The sequence below is a fragment of the Malaclemys terrapin genome, chromosome 7 (genome assembly GCF_027887155.1).
Source record: "Malaclemys terrapin pileata isolate rMalTer1 chromosome 7, rMalTer1.hap1, whole genome shotgun sequence".
NCBI lineage: Eukaryota > Metazoa > Chordata > Testudines > Emydidae > Malaclemys > Malaclemys terrapin.
The window spans coordinates 60169494-60189228 of NC_071511.1; the positions used below are offsets into that span (position 1 = coordinate 60169494).

At 41.9% G+C, this 19735-nt stretch overlaps 1 protein-coding gene across 7 annotated transcripts in view; it reads left to right on the forward strand.

The window, feature by feature from the left end:
- Positions 1-19735, forward strand: part of MAPK8 (mitogen-activated protein kinase 8) — a 130824-nt gene that overhangs the window by 104301 nt on the left and 6788 nt on the right. For 6 of the 7 annotated variants that reach the window (XM_054034269.1, XM_054034270.1, XM_054034273.1 and 3 more), the window contains 5 exons: positions 1668-1739; positions 3911-4093; positions 8139-8263; positions 9327-9390; positions 18923-19000. In XM_054034269.1, the coding sequence (XP_053890244.1) occupies positions 1668-1739; positions 3911-4093; positions 8139-8263; positions 9327-9390; positions 18923-19000 (522 nt within the window). Of the gene's footprint in view, positions 1-1251; positions 1324-1667; positions 1740-3910; positions 4094-8138; positions 8264-9326; positions 9391-18922; positions 19001-19735 lie in introns of all 7 variants that reach the window. The other variant, XM_054034268.1, reaches the window with a different exon arrangement.

The window sequence follows — 19735 nt, forward strand, 5'->3', positions numbered from 1 at the left end:
TAGTGGTGACTTATGTGCCACAATTCATGTAATTATGATCTGGGATTTAAAAGCAACAAACATTTTTAAAATGAACCAGGCCCTTAATTTTAACACCTAATCTGTAGAGTTGAGATTGTAATCAGGAGATTGATTTAGGTAATATTTTAGAGGAACTCTTAAACATGGGGAAACGGAATATTTTGAGTAAAAACCTACTCTGTAGTTTGTTTAACTCAGTACTATATTACACATGCTTTTATTATGCAAGTGTTCTCACTTAAAACCCATTCTTTTCTACTTTAGTGAAATTCTAAGCTAGTGTCTGACAAGGAGCTAATAGTAGTAATAAAAATTCATCACTCTGATTTCAAGAAAACTCTTGCATAAAAATCAGCAAAAGTAGCAAAGAAAATTGGCATACCTGTAAAAAGTAAACGTACTTCAGTGGGAATGTCTTCCACGGTTGAGTTTTTTTGAGAGAAAGTGAGAGGTAGGGCAGAAAGTCTAAGTACTTTTTATATACAAACTCGTATTATTATGAGTGTTTGTTTCTTTTGTATCAGACAACATTATGTTCTGACGTTGCTGTAGAAGTATTTTTAAATCAATTATTTCTAGTCTAACTACTTCCAGGAACATACTAATCTTGTTAACTGATCCTCTAAAATGCTAAATGATCTTTTACTGCTTGTATTCCCTTTTTGTTTAAAGGGAGAGAGGACTGCACAGTAAAGCACTTTTCAGGAAATACCTGGCAAAAGTTTCTTCTGTTCCTCCTTAATCAAATTTAGCCAGTAACCCATAAATTCTGCTCTAAAAGTGTGCACTACTGAAACACGCTTCCTTCTTTCAAATGACAATTTGGTTTGCTAGCTTTAAAATGACTGACTTTTGCAAGCACAATGAAACATTTAAACAAATATACTTATCTTTGCTATTCCAAGCAAATCTATTTGTGGAAATAATTACATGTTGTTATTCCAAGCTAAAGAACTTCAAGATGGGCTTTAAACTGTCTGATATGTGTGCATCTCTCTCACTTTAGACAGTATTTTAAGCAAAAGGCTATTCTTCTGACTTTTCTTTGAGCCAGATGAAAAGATAATCCTTAAAGATACTCTGTGTTAAAATAGTTTCACTGCTTAATACCACGATGATTTCTTTCCTTCCTGTGCTGTCTGCAGTTGATAGGATGCAGTCATGTTATGCTTCTTTAATTTTAAATGACCGTTTGCTTTGCTTTTCCTTCTTTTTGTGCTACAAACATAGTGGATTTATGGTCTGTGGGGTGCATTATGGGCGAAATGGTTTGCCACAAAATCCTCTTTCCAGGAAGGGACTGTATCCTTGTGCTTCTGCAGCAGGTTGAATTAGTTAGGTGATTAACGTTCTAATGTTCTCTCATGAAAATGCATATGGGTCAATTTTTTTCTTAAATGGACATGAATTTTTTTTGTGATACATTTCAAAAATTGTTGAGGTAAGAACTTCAGTTATACTCAGGCTGCATCTAGCAGTAGGACATAGTCTCTGCTGGTACTGTAGTTAGCACACATTCACCCTCACTCATTTCCATTGTACACTGCTTTTTTATAATTACTTCACGTATGTGTGGATTATTTTTTAATTTTATTTTATTTTGATAACTACCTTTTTATGTTAATGTCATTGCATTTTGTTTTCAGTTGACATTTGGTCAGTTGGGTGCATCATGGGAGAAATGATCAAAGGTGGTGTTTTATTTCCTGGTACAGATCGTATCCTTACCTTTGGCCTAGGATGTAGTTTTGAAAGGTTCAAACATACAGCAGCATTTCAGGTCCATATCAGAGTAGTCTTTGTCTGCTCCACTGCTGCCTGCTACGACACGGTTTAAATTACTGTTTCAAAATACCATTTGTGAGTTCATGATTTTTAGTTCTGATTATCACAAAGTTGTTTATGGGACTATCATTTTTAAAAAAGCAAAGCAAATAACTGTAGCTTGCAGTGCTGCATTTAGCAATTCATGCAGACTAACTTTAGAGAGATGAGTAGCTATCCACTTGGACACACTGAGGTTTTTACCCTTTTATGTTCACTTCAGATTTTTATATAGTGCCTATCCATTGCTTTTGGGTGTTGCCATAATTAAGTTGGACTTCTTTTGTTGTAGAGTGCTTTACTTGTTATATGTTTTGATTTTCCTTTTTAACTGAACATTTTATGGAGTGATCTACTATTCTGCTAATCTCAGCTGTTGTCTAAATACTTCCGCAATGTTGCTTTTTGTGTTTGTAAGTGGACGTTTAAAAAATTCCTAACCAGTCCGGCTTGTGTCACGTTGTCTCAGGTTATGCTTTGTGTGCTACTTTAAAGGAAAGCTCCAGAGATGATGATCTTAGATAGCTGAATATATTGTTAGATAAATCTATATATGTAATATAAAATATAGTAAAAAAGTGAATCTTCAAAGCATCTTTTAGAAATATCTACCAGGCCTGTGTTTCCATTCAGTGAATGAGTTGTAGTGTCTCTCTCTGGGCATTGCCATATTAAAGATACTTCCAGCAGAGGACTTGTTAGATGGAAACTGGACTGAAAGAAATCTGCATCACCAGTAGACATTACTAAGAATCAGAAGTTTTGTTTGTGCAGAGTTCTGTTCACTTCCTCCCCCAAACCCTTTAACTAATTTCATTGGTTAAACCAAGCATTAAATTCCAGATTTGTTGGTTTTAAAGGTAAAGCTACTGGAAAAAGACAAAACCCTTAAATTCTTATTTCCAATATTTCCAGATAGGAACAGAATTATCGGTCTTGCTCTGCATCATCCAACTGTTGGGGCTGCAGTTATTTATTTGAGACACTGGCCCTGATTCAGCTTAATTTCTTAAATGCATCTTAGATCTATCTAACTTCACACACATGAGCAATCTCTTTGACTTCAGTGGGACTTGTTGCATACTTCAACACAACACAAGAAGTACCTTATTGAATTGGAGACACTTTCAGTTATGTTAAGACTCAAGGGCCCAAATTTTCAAATATACATGCCCAAGGTTAAGGTGTCTTAATAAAAATAGCTTAATTTTTTTTCACATCTGCTGAGCAACCCCAGTTTTTGTTTAACTTTAGAGGGAGCTAAATTAGACCCCTCTTATTTATCCAGTTATCTTTGTTCATTCAAGTTTGAACACTTGGCTTTCATTTTATGACTTATTGTGATAATTAGAACTTTCTTGTACTTATGACATTTTAAATGAGAACTGCAATATATTTATGGGGCTTTGTTAGATACATCTAGATTCCGTAGGCATTTTATAATGTCCTCATGACTGTAGTATCTAGCTCTTTTAAGTGAGTAGGAGCACAAGCAAAGTTCCCATTGACTTAAGTGGGACCAGGATTTCAACCCTGTTGTGCACATCTATGTTGCCCAAATGTGACCTCTCTCCTAATTAGTACACACTTCATGTATTGCACAGCCAAAGCTTGAGTCAGGCTATAGAATATATAGATAAAACACCGATGAGTGGCTTTTCTCTCTAATGCCTTATTGATGCCTAGCAAATTTGGGAGTTGAATCTAACAGAACTCGACTGTCTGCTCTCTGGACAATTATACAAATAGTAAGCCTGGTAGGTTTCTGTTAAACTTATATTTGAGATTTGCTTTAGCTCAGTGGGTTTTTAATTCACTGTACTTTCTACAAGTGTATCCTTTGGCAGGTCTGGATATTTTATGAGTAAAATCAATAGTAGCTGCACTACTCTTGAGCCAGACTTACAATTATTCATCTTCACTGTTCTCTTGAACAAACTAATAGTGTCTTTTTATTTATTACGGTCTGCTACCTTCATCTCTGTTAGGTATTTTGTATTGTTTTAACATAGCCTTTATGCTTAATGTTAGACATGCCATGTTTTTCTTAGCTGCTTGACCTTAGATATTGATCAGTGGAATAAAGTTATTGAGCAGCTAGGAACACCATGCCCTGAATTCATGAAGAAATTGCAGCCAACAGTGCGGACTTACGTGGAGAACAGACCTAAATATGCTGGATATAGTTTTGAGAAACTCTTCCCAGATGTACTTTTCCCAGCTGATTCTGAGCACAACAAACTTAAAGGTAAGATCTTTGTACATGTATGTTGTATCATTTTTCATATTGTAGTAGCCTCGTGAATGAAAGTTTAAATTTTGTCCATTATCAGATGAATCTTTTTAAAAGTTAAACTTTAAAATGTTGTTGCCAAGGGATGGGATGTATGTGCTGGGATTACTGCTATCTCCTTTTTCCTGTTTTCTCCTGAGCTACTGTTGCATATTCTTGTAGTAGCTTCTTTGTTACCCAGAAACAGATATTTTCCTTTACAGCTGACACTAAAACTGCTTAGAGAGGGGTGTGGATGTTGGAGGAAATGTGGGGTGGAGGGAAAAGGCAAAAAAGAAAGCTATTGTTGTAAGCTACGTAGCCAGAATTCTTTTCTCTTTAGAGATCAAGTAATTTACATCCCTTTTTTTGTATCCTGGCTCCCTTCATTCTAGAAATAAGAATTTCTTGGTGCTAGAAGTCAGCTGCTACTTAGCACAATAAACTAGCATGGGCTCATCACATTTTGTACTTTGGTAAAAGCTGATTAACCTGGTAGTGCTTTGAAGTGATATGGTCTGTTGTTGCCTGGTCTTACAGAGCTTTGGGAAAAGTCACTTGAGGCTCAAAGGAGAATGGAAGGTGCTCACTCTTATAGCCCCTGCCTGTCCACAGGACAGCCTAGGTTGTATCTCAAATGCGGATTTTTCATTTCCACTATCAGCCAAAGAAGGGACTGACCAGCACTATGACCATAGCCCATTTAGGGGTAAGAGGATTCTTGGGAAGAAGAAAGGAGACATTGAAATGCTCAGAATTCCCATCTTTGCCTCTGGGTTTACACATGGAGAATGGTTTCTTGTACCATTTATTTATGCAGTGAGGTAATTTTGAAACAATGGAAGCTCCACATTGTAAAAACACTTACAGTGATAGAGGCTCTTACAGTGATAGAGGCCCGAATTAACTGAATTTTAGTATGGCTTCCCTAATATGGCTAGCTCTGCTTTCTACAAGATTTTATTTGTATTTACTTTCTCTAAATATCCTTGCCTAAATAAAGAGTACATTTTAAATTATGAGAGTAGTTAACCATTGAACAATTTACCAAGGGCATTGGTGGATTCTTCCTCACTGACCATTCTTAAATCAAGATTGGATGTTTTTCTAAAAGATCTACTCTAGGAATTATTTGGGGGAAGTTCTCTGGCTTGTGTTATACAGGCGATCAGACTAGAAGATCATAATGGTCCCTTCTTGCCTTAAAATCTATGAATCCTAGGCACTATATATTGAAAAGATATAATCTAGCGTGTCCATCTCCTAACCCCAACACTTCCTAGCTACTACGAGACTTTCTCATACATTATTTTATCCTGTTGAGTTGTGAGTAACTCAAGTGATATGGATACCACCCATTATTTTGAGAGACTGTTCCATAGTTCAGTTCCAGAGTCAATCAGAAATATTTCCCCCTATTGTCTAGACATTTTTCACCCTTTTACTCCTAGTTCTACCTCTGTGGACAACCCTAAATGATTATTTCCCTCTTTAGTATTTACACACTTCAAACTCTTTGTAAACTGTTTTTCAGATTCCCTTCCTTTTAATGTCATGGACCCGTACAACTAAATTCAGTTATCCCCTTAATCCCCTTAATCAAATTTTTTTAGCGTCTCTGTGAATTCTTACTAATTCTGTTTCTTTCCAACATTGAGATGCCTAAATACAGCATTCACCTGTAGTTGTAGTTTTGCAGGTAGAATACAGTATAGGGAGTGACTTGCATCCCAGGTTCATTTCATGATGACTCTGTGTGTTGCATCCAAAATTTCATTGACCTTTTTAGGTGAGTTTGCCAAAATATTACACTGCAAACTTGCGCCCAATTGCTTTCCTAGTATATCCAGCTTGTTAAAATGATAGGGATATTTTTTCCTAGCTGTACTAGCCCTGTATACTTCCCCTTGTTTAATCACATTTTATTTCCTGTCCATTTGTTTAGCTCCTCAAGGTTTGTTTCTCTGACCTAGTTGGAATTTGCTCTGCCTCACCACCCAATTAGTCTGCTTTTTCACCACGTCCTCCAGATGATCAATAAAAATGTTAAATAAAATTGGATCCAACACTGATAATTTGACTGTATGGTGGGAGACTTCTCTCTTAGTACACTGGTCGGTCTCGCCTACTTGCTTAGGGTCTAACTGATCGCCATATTTGGGGTCAGGAAGGAATTTTCCCCCAGGTCAGATTGGCAGAGACGCAGGGGGAGGGAGGTTCACATTTCTCTGCGACATGGGTCATTTGCTGGTATGAACTAGAAGCCTTTAAATCATGATGTGAGGACTTCAGTAGCACAGCAAGAGGTTATGGGCCTATTGCAGGGGTGGGTAGGAGAGGTTATGCGGCTGCAATGTGTAGGAGGTCTGTGATGGGGGTGGGGAGAGCTCCTTTTTATGGACACACAGCCAGCTGTAAAATCCCTCTTGATAGCTGTTCTCTGCTTGCTTTACCTATAAAGGGTTAAAAAAAGTCCCCCAGGTAAAGAAAAGGGAGTGGGCACCTGACCAAAAGAGCCAATGGGAAGGCTAGAACTTTTTGAAATTGGGAAGGAAGCTTTCCCTTTGTATCTGTGGTTGTTCTCCGGAGAGGGGGATCATAGCAAGGTCAGGGCTATGACTATGCTATAAGCAGCTTTAAGCCAGGTATGAGAAATCATCAGATTCTACCTAGAATTACTGATTTGAAACCCCCCAAATATGTAAGTAAATTAGGAATGTTTAGAAAGACACGATTCGGTTTATTTCTGTTTATTTTTTAAGGCTTGTGGACTTCTCTGTGCTAACCCCAGATGCTTTTGTTGGCTTGTAACCTTTAGCTGAACCCCCAAGAAAGCTATTTTGGGTGCTTAATTTTGGAATTGCTCTTTTAAAATCTAGCAAAAGCTTAAGTTCCAGATGTATTTTCTTCCTTTTTGGTTTTAATAAAATTTACCCTTTTTAAGAACAGGATTGGATTTTTGGTGTCCTAAATGATTTGTGCATGTTGTTTGATTAGCCGGTAGCACAGCTAATTTCCTTGTTTTTTTCTCAGCTCTTCCCTGCGGGGAGGGGGGGGCGGTGAAAGGGCTTGAGGGTACCCCACAGGGAGGAATTCCCAAGTATGCCTTCCTGGGTCCAAGGGGTTTTTTTGCATTTGGGTGGTGTCAGCATTTACCAAGCCAAGTCAGAGAGAAGCTGTAACCTTGGGATTTTAATACAAGCCTGGAGTGCCCAGTATTAATTTTTAGAATCCTTGCAGTCCCCCACCTTCTGCACTCGAAGTGCCAGAGTGGGGATTCAGCCTTGACAAGGTCAAACTAGATGATCATGATGGTCCCTTCTGACTTTAAAGTCTATGAATCTATCAACCTTTTTTCATATTTAGTCCAGTTTTCACTCCATGTCACAATGCTCATATGCAAGCCAATTTGAATCCAGTCTACAGTTTGGTTGCTCTGAATTCACACATCCTGTATCTGATGACAGATTTATTTGGGGAGAGGGGCAGGAGGCAATCCTTCATATTAAGGAATAGTTTCTTATCAGATTCTAGTTACCAGGTTTCTCTTTTTTCCTTTGTTTGATGTTCTCGATCACCTGGATGGTTTTTTTAGTCCTCTGGTAGCCGTCCAGCTTCTGATATTTTCCCCAGAAATTACCATTCTAATAAATCCATCTAGTCACTGGTGATACAGATATCAATAAAACTTATCAGACATGAAAACGTGTCCAGTTCTCATGTTGCCTTCTTTGCATGAAGGAGGACAATGACCAGGTACTGATTACTCTTCCATGTGACATTTTGTTCTTGTTACATGTGATGCAAATTCACAAACTCTCTCACCAGTTTTTCTCATTATTTTGACTTTGCTTTTTAATGTAGTTTCAGCTTTGCTAAATCCTGAATTCTGTGCAGACCTTAAAACTGTAATTTGTCTGCTCTCTGCTAAGCCTTTTAAGTGTATCTGTTCATAAAATTTAAAACATTGTCTAATATGCATTCAGCATAAACCTAAATAGAAAATTTCACACTCTTGCAGCCAGTCAAGCGAGGGACTTGTTATCAAAAATGCTGGTTATAGATGCTTCTAAAAGAATCTCTGTGGATGAGGCTCTGCAGCACCCATACATCAATGTCTGGTATGATCCATCTGAAGCAGAAGCAGTAAGTACTTGGCTTTGGTCTCTTGTTAGTGGGATACTCTACTGAAGGAAGCAAACTTGGAATGTGGTGATTGATATCATTGCTTGCCATAATAATACACTATATTTCTGACATGCAGCTGTCAGAATTATAGCTGAAATTGGTAGATGTGTTTGTTAGAATTTTCTCTCTAGGGGCCAAAATTTCAGGCAGTTGTGATTCACCTGTATTTCTATGCATAATCATAATGATTGTACCTACAAATAAGACATGCAAATATAGCACTTGAAAATCTCCTGAAAATCAGGCCCTGGGTTTATTAAACCAAATATTTGCCTATGCATACCTGTTACATTTAACAGGAATATGAGCCATTGACTCCTGGGCAAGAAAAAAGGAAGAAGGTATTTTCACTAGTTAGGGCAATTTGGTAGTATCTCAACACTAACAAAATAGGAGCCAGAGGCAAAACTCCAGTGCAGGAGCATGTGCTGTCAAATATCACCACTGGTGAATGTGATTTAGGTAAAACATAAAAGTATATCACTTTTTAAACAATTAACTTCCGCCTTATTGAAATAAGATGAAAAATAACAGTGTCTGAACAGAAGGAGGTAGTTGTCTCTGACCTAGTAAGAATTGAAGAAGACACTTCAGCATCGTAAACAGTATTTCATGTAAATGGTGCAACTAGAATTCTACAGAATATTTACAGCTGGCAGAGAAGAAAATGAACTACTGACAGTAAATGCCCCCAAAGGGCAGTCAGGCATGGAAGATGCTGTACCTAGGTACAATGTCTCCATTTAGCCCCCTTTGTCAAACATAACTGTAATAATGCAAGGAAAACTATTAATCACTAGGAATCTGAAACATCACATGAAGTACAGAAAAGTGGCCAGACATGAGATGACTATGTTTCTAACAGTTCTGGTGAGGCATGACGCTGTATTTTTAAAAGATTGGGTTGGGATTCTGAAAGCTATTCTTTGTACAACAGCCTTCCTGTTAGGTGATGTGTGTTTTCCCTTTCATTTCACTGTAGTTGTTTGAGTTGTTGATCATGCGTCAATTCTGTTTGCAGCCTCCACCAAAGATACCAGACAAGCAGTTAGATGAAAGAGAGCACACAATAGAAGAATGGAAAGGTAAGAACAACATTTGAAATTTGTCTTTGGGGCTTGCCATCTGATAAAGGATTATTGTGTTACCGGAGTTCTGTTAAGAAGTTGGAATGACTAGCAGCTTCAATGTCCTTCACAGCTCAGAAACTTGCATATCATTTAAGTATATGGTAAGATTAGATTATTAATGATTAGATGATTCTTCTGAATTCATATGTTAAGTGACTTGCACATAACATGCTTCCAATTCTAATTAAGTTTAGTTAATGAGCCTTCTTAAAGGCACAATTATGGTATGGTAGTTCCCTTCCATGGCAGAGATCAGGTTCATACAGACATCAGGTAAGATGGTTAGGTCTCTGGCCAGTAAAGCTTGTCCTGCTCCAGGAGATAAGGAACATGTTTTCACCCTTGGCACTTCTCTATCCTAGGAAAATTACTTGTTGCTGATAATAGTGTCAGCTGTGTGTGAAGCTGATCTGGCATTGAGCGTGCTTTAACTGCAAGTGTAGCCAAGGACAAGATCATGTTCGGTACTGTGTCTGGAAGTGTGATTGAGGGATTGAGCCATAGCTTCAGGAATAATTTTATTCCTTAATTATGCACCCTGAAATGGTCTGGTTACACTTGGGCTATATCTGTACTAGGGAAACCACACCTCCTTCGAGTAGATGCAGCTGAGTATTCCACTTTGCTGTGTGTGCACACAGCACACCAAAGCCCAAGAAATTTGCCTACCAGTACCCGTAGAAGGGCAGTATTCACACTTCGTGGCCATAGCCCTTCCCCTGGCTACATGAGGCAGTGCCGCCCTGACCCTCCCTCATTTCCTTCTTACCACCTGTGGCTGGAGTGGGAGCTTTGTGTGGTCTTAACCTCAGCCCTTCAGCTAGTTTAGTTTTTTTCTTCTAATTTGTACTGTAAGTAGTACCCTTAGCATTAGCTTAGTGTTAGTTGTATTAGTTTAGTTTCCTCAGTGATACTCTTACAGGGGTTGAATGTTGTCCTTCATATGGGAAAGTTATCCCCACCAGGAATCCCTACATGTGGTACTTGCTGTCTCAGCGAGGCCCGTGTTAAAGAGTGTTGTGTAATCTGCAGATTGTTCAAGAAATAGACTCAAGTGGCTCGGGACCTTTGCCTAAAGCATCACCTGCTTGAACAAGCCATGCGGCCTGCCTCAGAACCAAGGCCCTTATCAGGTCAGAGATCACCCTCCGGTTCCAAGAGTGAAGTTTCGTGTTCTGGAGCAGGCGCCACTCTGAAGAACCAGAGGAGCCATTCCCCATCATCTGCGTGGAGGCAAAGGTCACATAAGACCGATTGAGACTGCTCCAGGTCTTGGAGAACCTCTTCCACCTCCCCCAGGAAAAGTGTGGACTGGCACAGAGTTGGTGCCAGTGTGCAGGATGGCGTGGGTACCTCTAACCCTTCCCTGGTACTGAGTAGGGAGGTTAGAAACCCTGTACTATTGACTTGGATTTTGGCCTCTGCTGCATGTCTTCTGCTTTTCCTTTGTTCCAGGACTTTGTCATCTATAACCCTGTCGACTGAACAAGCCGCTGGACCCTTGGATCACTTGGCACCAGACTCCAGTGTTCCCCTTTCACAGTTGTGGAAGAAGAGCCGGTACTGGGAATCTCCTCGGCACCGTTGCAGTCAGCACTGCAAATGTTACGATGGCAGCTTTCGCTGCCCTTGAAATTGGTGCTGTCAAGCACTCCAGTACTGCTGCTGACTTTGGGATTGACGCCACTTCCGGCACCAGCATACTCAGGACCAATGGTGCTGCTTTCAGTGACTGCACTGATTCCTGCTTCGTTCTGGATGACGGACAAGTCAGACTGGTTACTTGCTGCCTCTGATCTCGCTCTGCTCTCATTCCAGTGATCCTGAGGCTCCTCGGCATCCAAGTCAGGGTCGTCATCCCCTGCCCCCCCCACCACCACTGTCCATCGCTTGACCAGCATCGGGGGCCTTTTGGCCACCAATGCCTTATCCATGCCAATGGCCTCCATGGAATCCGTGGGGTGTTCCTTGGTCACGGAGGTCCCACTCTTTGTCTCAGTCAAAGACGAGATCACTAGCCATGTCTGTGGTGGTGACCATCGATCTGCCACCAGCCCAGGCACCAGCACTCCTCCTCCCTGCGGAGCCTCCAGAGTCATCCCATCCAGATCTGTCACCCCTGGAACAGGATCTGGCTTTAGCCCAGTTAAAGGCCTCATCTTTGTCTCTGGACGATTCTGTGCTGCCTGGTTCATTCCTCTTTTGGTACTGGAGGATTTTAAGATATACTGATACCTTTTGCAACCTGTAGCTGCTTCTCTCAGTATCCAAGTGGAGTTCTTGCAAGCGAACAGCCACAAATTAGTGGATAGCCTGCAGCCGTCTGCCCCTGGAAGTGTCTCCCTCCCTATCAATGATGTGCTCCTTGAATCTGCTATGGCCTTCTGGAGCACGCTGGCTTCGGTACCACCTGCAGCTAAGCACTTGGAAAAGTGCTATTTTGTTCTTGTGCAGGGATCTGAGGGGTTTTACTCCCGGCCAGCACCAAATTCTCTAGTTGTAGCTGCAGTGAACAACAGAGCCACACAAGGATAGGCTCTAAACGATTGGGCAGGAAGGCTTACACCTCCTTTTCCTTACAGATGCGAATTGCTAACCAGCACCCAGAGAATGTTTGGCAAAGTGTTCCCTTTGTCCAGCCCTTGCCAACCAGGTCAGTTATTACTGACACCTCCCAGATGGGTTGCGGGACTCACAGGGGCTGTGGCCAGAGCAGGAGCCTCAGTCCATATCAATGTGCTGGAGCTTTGGGCCATCTACAGTGCATATCGCACTTCTCAGGATTGTATCAGAGACTCAGTGGCTCACATGCTTACTGACAATATCGCCGCAATATGTTATGTGAACAAACAAGGGGGAGCACTCTCCAGGTTGCTCTGCCTACAGGCAATTGGGCTATGGCAGTTCTGCATTGAGGAAAACATTACCCTGATAGCCATTCACTCACCCGGAGTTCAGAATCATCTTGCGGATCCATCTCAGTAGGTATTTTTTCCCTACGTCACTAGTGGTCCCTGTAGACCAGTGTCCTCTGGGTCACCTTCGGAGCTTGTGGTATCCTACAATTGACTTGTTTGCTCCACAGGACAACAGGAAATGTCGTCTGTTCTGTTCCTGAGGGGCCCTCAGTCCAGGCTCCCTGTCCCACGCTTTCCACCTTTCTCCCAATCCCAGTCATCCCTCAGGTCATCCTCAAGCTCAAGGTCATTCTCGTTGCCCTGGCGTGGCCGAGGCAGTGCTGGTTCTCCGACCTTCTCACACTGTCTATTCAGCCTTCCATACCGCTTCCTCCCCATCCCAACTTACTCACTTAGAACCATGGCTGCACCTTGCATCCTGCGCTCAGTTCCCTGCGTCTATCCAAGCGGAAACAATTTTTGGTGTGGTCATTAGCCCACAGAATTCAGCCAACGCTGTCCTCTATCCAGGACATTCTGGAGTACCTGCTGCACCTTCAGGTATTGGGGCTTGTGTTTAGTTCATTGAGAATGCATCTGGCAGCAATATCAGTATTTCATCCACCACCGCCCCCCTCAGGGAAGATCAGTCTTCTCCAGTGCCATGGTAGCAAGATTCTTACAAAGGCTCCTTCATCTACATCCTCTATTCCTAGAACCAGTCCCTCTGTGGGACCTTAACTCCATCCTAGCAGCCTTAATGGGACCTCCGTTCAAACCTCCTGTTCCACTTTTGTGTCAGAAAACTGCATTCCTGGTAGCGATAACATCTGTAAGGAGAATGTTGAGACTTGAAGGCTCTGATGGCAGAGTCTCCTTATATACAATTCTCCAAAGATGAAGTGACTGTATGACTACATCCTAAGTTTTAGTGTACAATGGTTTCTCAATTTCATTTGAAGCAGGTGGTATACTTACCTGTTTTCTTTCCCAAGCTGCGTTCATCTCCAGAGGAGATGTGTCTCCATACGTTAGCTTTTTATCTGGACAGGATTAACCGTTTCATGCTTCCCCTTGTCTGTTTGTGTCATATGCAGACCACATGAAGGGTCAAGCGGTTTCTTCACAGACAGTGGATAACATCCTGCATATGAAATAGCTTTGGCTTGCCCCCTGAGCGGGAGCGAGCTCATTCTACGAGCGTGCAAGCAACATCCATTGCATTCCTCAGTGACGTTTCCATATTGGATATTTGCAAGGCTGCTGCGTGGTCATTGATGTATATGTGCATGAACCATTATGCCATAACCACATCTTCCAGCCCAGGGTGGATGCAAGCTTTGGTAGAGCGGTCCTGCACTCCTTGTTTAGGTAGACTTTGAGCCCCGCCTCTTGGAGCACGGTACTGCTTGTGAGTCATTTAAGAGGAATACACAGCTGCACCTACTCGAAGAAGAAGAAATGGTTACTTACTGTAATTGTGGTTCTTCAAGATGTGATGCAGACGTGTATTCCATGACCCACCCTCTGTCCCCTCTGCACTGGAGTCTCATTTCCAGGTGTTCGGAGTGAAGGAACTGAGGGTACATCTTCACTACCCGCCATATCGGCGGGTAGCAATCGATTTATCCGGAATCGATATATCGCGTCTCGTTAAGACGCGATATATCGATCCCCAGATGCGCTCACCGTCGACTCCGTAACTCCACCAGAGCGAGCGGTGGTAGCGCAGTCGACGGGGGAGCCGCGGCCATCGATCCAGTACCATGTGGACTCCAGGTAATTCCATCTTAGATACTTCGACTTCTTCAGCTACGCTATTTGCGTAGCTGAAGTTGCGTATCTTAGATTGATCCCCTCCCCACACCCCAGTGTAGACCAGCCCTGAGAGGTGGTCAGGACAGCACCACCTCATGTAACCAGCGGAGGGGACTATTGCCGTGAGGTGTGAACTCCCCTCTACCAGTACGCCTAGGCGCACACACATCTAAGTGGAATCACGTCTGTCAATTGTCAAAGAACCACAGTTACTGTAAGTAAACGTTTCATTCAGTTGCACTCAGGGGAATCTTATAGTAGACAAAGTTCCAACAGCTTCCAGTGTGTTTACTGACATGTTAGTTAACCCTTCTAAGGAGCAAGTTTCAATTAACGTGGTAGCTTTTTATTTAAAAGAAAGCGACCGTTCTCGCTGCCTAGAGTATTGCTGGACTTGTACTCATGTACATTAGGACTAACACCAGTGCTGATGAAACAAAGTTGGAAAACTACTGAGAATACCTTTTTCCCCTAAAATTCCATAATGTAGACAAGACCTTGCAAGTCAGCTGCAGCCATTGATAACACTTGCTGTCAGAGAGGAGTAACTTTCCTAAGCTTGGGTGCACATCTGTATTGTGCTTGATGACCTTCTGTTATGGTAGTAAACTTTTCAGTTCTAAAAATGCTTTGGAAAAGGAGTGGCAAAGTATTCACTCTCCACTTCTAAGGCCTCCCTGCCCCCGATAAACCTGAACTCTTTCTTGCTCCTCTCCCCTGCTTCCTGTAGAGGCAGCATGCTGAGATTCTGGGGGAGCAGGCCCAGCTTGTGGTGTGTCAACAATAAGCTTTGCAGACTGAGCAAGGAGTAATCTCTAAGGCTGGGGACTGGGGGCGTCAACTGAGCCTCCCTGCTACGAGAAGTTTTTTCCATAATGCCAGTGATCCACAAGAGAGGTCTCAGGAAACTAAGCATACAAATAGGCTTTCCCCTGTAGCCATAATATCAACCCTACTCCCTCTTTAGGGTGTTTATGCCTTCCGTTTACATTTCTCCTGAGGAGAAAATTAGTGTGCTCATTTGCATTTTCCTCTTTAAGGAAACAAGCATTGGCCTATGTCCAGACTAATCTTCTGATATGAGTCTCGCTTCTTAATACCAATATATTCTCCTATCATGCCATATTTGGTTTTTAATCTCTCCTTGCTTCAGTCACTTCTTATCATCACTTGCACTGTCTGAAAGAGGCTCAACCGCCTTTAGTTTTACAGATCTTCCTCAGCTGTTTCTTCAAATAGAATTTTTCTTCAGTAAAAGTAAATGCTTCAGTTTGATATACATTTCTACTGTTAAAGGTGGATTTTTGGTTCCATGTAGATAAGACTAATCTATTATCAGTGGGGGGGAAATGGGGAAAGTCATGACTTTTCATGGCACAAAATAGAGATGTCACAGTTTTAGTTGAAGGAAAAAAACAGTGTATTAATTATTTTTGAGTTGTTTGTCATGGAAAATTAAGAGGTCAAATCTGTTTTACAACAAATTGTTTTAAAACCTTTCAGTAATATCTGAAAACCACCCTCTACTACAAGACAAATATAGAGCCAAAAGTACAAAAAAACGGAGAAGCATTGCTGTGACTTGCAAAGCCCATGATATACCACAGCACCCCTGTACCCCAGATGCCTAGTGTTTGTCACAAAAATCATGTTCTCTCACATATAACATTTACTTGCAGAAGGTAAATGTAGGACAGTGTTTCTTTTCAGTTAAATGTCTGCACCCACACAGGCGTCAAAGCTTGTTAGCTGTACCTATGGCAATACCAAGGCCTAGCACCAGAGCAGTAACTAAAGCCTATACATTCTTTTTTGGTTACCTGCATGCATGATCATGAAGCCTTCTGTAAAGCCTCTACTCTTGAATTTTTTTGCACAATACCCATTGTATGTTCACAGAACCTATGCAACACAGAGATACTTTCATCTGCTGTTTCTGTATACTACCTAGTTGATACTAACCTTATGACTTCAATCATACAACTGATAACATTATGGTAGGTTTTGAGATATTGTTCTCAATAAACTTGTATCTCTTGGATTTTAAAGAATATGGTCGCAGCAAGTGGCAGCTACCTCTTATAGATCTGCACTTTTCTGTATCTCCTCCAAAAGTTATCAAAATTCATTGCTAAATCAGAAAACAACGGATAGCAAATGTCACACTTTTATCCTCTTGTGTGTGTGTGTGTGTGTGTGTCTGTACATATATATATACGTTATGTAACAGTAAATACACGACTCACTCTTTTGTAATGAGAACTGAATGCAAACTTAGTAGAAAGAAGTCCTCGATCCAAGCCTCTATTGTTGACAATTGACTTCAATGCATTACTGAATCTCTGTGGTTTTAAAAGCTTGAAAGAACAAAGAAGGGACTTTCATTGCTGCCTCCTAGATTTCTTGCTCTTAGATTTTGTGTCATTCACTGCACTGGTGAGCAGGCAGAGGTAAATGTTTTTGTTTGTTGTTTGTTTAGAAAAGTCTCTTTACAGATAACCAGAATACCCTATCCCCAAACCATGCCCCCTCTCCAGTTGTACCTTGTGATCTAACATATGACAGGATTTGGATGGCTTAAGGTTACAGACTTGGCGAAAGTAGTCCTGCCTTGCGTTGAGGAATAACAGGCACAAAGTCCCTTTGCTATCAATTATATCTTGCAGAGGAGCTCACAGCAGCCAGCATTTTCTTCCGTACACGGGTCACATGCTGTGCCTCTTGAGCCCTTTGACCCTGAGTCTCATATTGCAGATCCAGCTGTCAAAGTAAAGATGTAGACGGTCCCATACCATAACCATCTCCTGTTCCTCTGCCATGGCAGGCAGGTTTGGAACCATGTTTTTCTACTTGCAGAGTTTGCTTGTTTACCTCAAATTTCTAGTTAATTTTCAGTTGTTTGGGGTTTTTAATAGGATTAGTGATAGAATCCATTAAGATGGATCCAGAGAAGCATTAAAGTGTAAAGTTCTGCATTTAATGTGTGAATATAATGCATTGAATGGACTAGTATCCTTTTAGGTGCTTAAAATACCTGGGAGAAAGTTCAGCCTTTACTGCCAGAAAGAGAAGAAAGTAGGAGGGGTGCTTCATGGTCCACCTCTGGACGATTTCACTGTGCATGCAGATGCCAGCTCTGACCTGCTAGCATAAGAATGTATGGCCCTTGTGCCCACCACAGGCTTACCGCAGATAGTCTGGAGCCCTTTGCCATTAGACTCTGGACATAGTCTTCAACATGGGGATCGGGCTAGAGAGGAAGGCTCCACTAATGTTGTTTGATCACCATCACCTCGTGATTGAGGCCATGGCTCTTCCATTTCCCTCTGGAGGTAGGAGATGTGCAGTTATGAGCTTCCCAAGGAGACTGAAGTAACCTCCCAAGGGTTCTTTGAAACACAGTACGATATCTCAATCCTGCCCGAGTGCCAGGTGTGGGTAGCCACCTGGGTTGCTATGCTACCCCAGTCTGTTGTCTCTGACCATTGATAGTGGCTCCTAAACAATCTCTTCCTCCATATTGCACTCAGAAATCACTTCAGTTTGCCACTTTTAATCTGTCACTGACAATCTGAATCTAAGGCATTGGTCCTTTTCTTCTGCCAGTGGTTCTACCCAACCAAAACCTCCTCTGGGTGGTCAGCCATCTTATCAACCTAGAGCACCCCTTGCTGACTGTTGAGGCTTTTAATCGCCACAGAAAAGGATGATCTGATCCAGAGCGGCTTCTGGATATTTATGGTGACATTCAGATCGGGATGGTACAGCCATACCACTATCCCTTAGTGAGTCTCAGCCAGTGTGCTTGTGCCCACCCTCATCAGACCTGGGCCTGTGGATATTGTAGCTGATCAAAGCTAGTGGGGTATATCTGAGCCTCCTGTTGGAAAGGGTTGTCCACACATCTCAAATAGGGTTAGCTGCCAGCATCTCTCAAACAAGTTATGGCTAGGCCTCTGCTAAGAAAAAATGATTGGATGAGAATACCTTGGTTAGCTATCATCCAGGATCCTTTAGGCAAAGATACCTGGGAAGGGAGAGGCAGGCCAGCACCAGTAACATTTAACACTTAGGTTGTCTGAACACCATTCAGCGCATCAGGCTTGGCCATGGCATGATTTTGCACTAGTGAGGAAAATCAGTGATTGGGTTGGGGTGGGGGAACATTTGTTCTTCAAGAAATGTTATGCTTTCTGATGCAGAGCTGTCTTGCAACTTTGCACATAACCCCAAGTGTGCTTCCAAGAGGATAGTTATGGACTTATATAACACAGTCTGCCTGTCTAGCAAAGAATCATGGTGTTGCAGGGTACTAGCTCTTCTCAAAAATGTTGCTTTGAGCCATCCTAATTCCAGCTAGGTAGGGCCTTCTGCGCTCCTTGTTTTTCCATCAGACCTGTTCATCTGTGCAGGAAGCCTCCGTAACATTGAGTGAATTGATTGCCTCAGCCTTGTGGCTCTACTTCGAAGTCCTCCATCTCAAACCGACCTGGACAAAATCAGCTACCAAGCAGTGAGCAATTTCAGTGCATTCCGTGAGCTCCAAACCTTTGAAGTTGCAGCAGAATGGTGCTGGAAACCGCTGCATCACTTTCAGTTCTAAATATGTTCCTTTCTTTTCTATCTTCTTTGTAGTCTAATATTGTCTCAAAATAATTCGGAAGAGTAATAAGCCTACGAAACTGGAATATTAATTTGAATAAGATGTGCATTCATCGTTATCAGTTTGAAGTAATGGATTGGTATAACTACTATTTTTGTCATGTTTACAGAGTTGATATACAAGGAGGTCATGGACCTGGAGGAAAGGACCAAGAACGGGGTTATACGTGGACAACCAGCCCCTTTAGGTTGGTTACAATAAAAGCACTGTACAAGCCTACCCTATGTGGTAAGCTAGAAAGGCGCAAAGCTGATCCAAGAGTAATAGTTAATATAGCTCAAAGTATGAGTCTAGAATTTCAAGAACACTTGGGCAGAAGTTGCTTTCAGCTAATTCACTTCCTGAGTGATAATATTTGATGCCGGTGCTCTGCTTTGGAAACATAAAGCACTATATAGCGATTAGTTAACTAATCCTCCCAACACCCCCACGAAGCAAGGCTTTGGGGCAGGGACTGTCTTTTTTTTTTTCTCTGTTTGTCCAGCAACTTGCACAATGGGATTCTTTCCTATGACTGAAGGTATAGCTACAAGGGAAGCAGAAACCCTCAGAAGCGAGACTCAGAGCCTGGGTCTACAGCCTCAGGCTGGTGCTACGGTGCTAAGAATAGCTGTTTAGACATACAGGCTTGGACCCACCCCCACCTCGGCTTCACAGCCCGAGCTCCAGCCCAAGCTGAAACAGCTGTCTGTAGCACTGTAGCATGAGCCCGAGTCTGTAGATCCAGGCTTAGAAACTAGCTGTTGCAGGTTTCTGCTTGCCATGTAGAATATCCAAAGACTCTTAGGAGCCACCACAATACAAATAAATAATACCCCCATTTTACAGCTGGAATACAGTGCATCTGGGCCAAGGTAACACAATGCATCAGTAGCAGAATTCAGATCAGAAATTAGAGTTGCTAACCCTCTCTGCTCAGTCC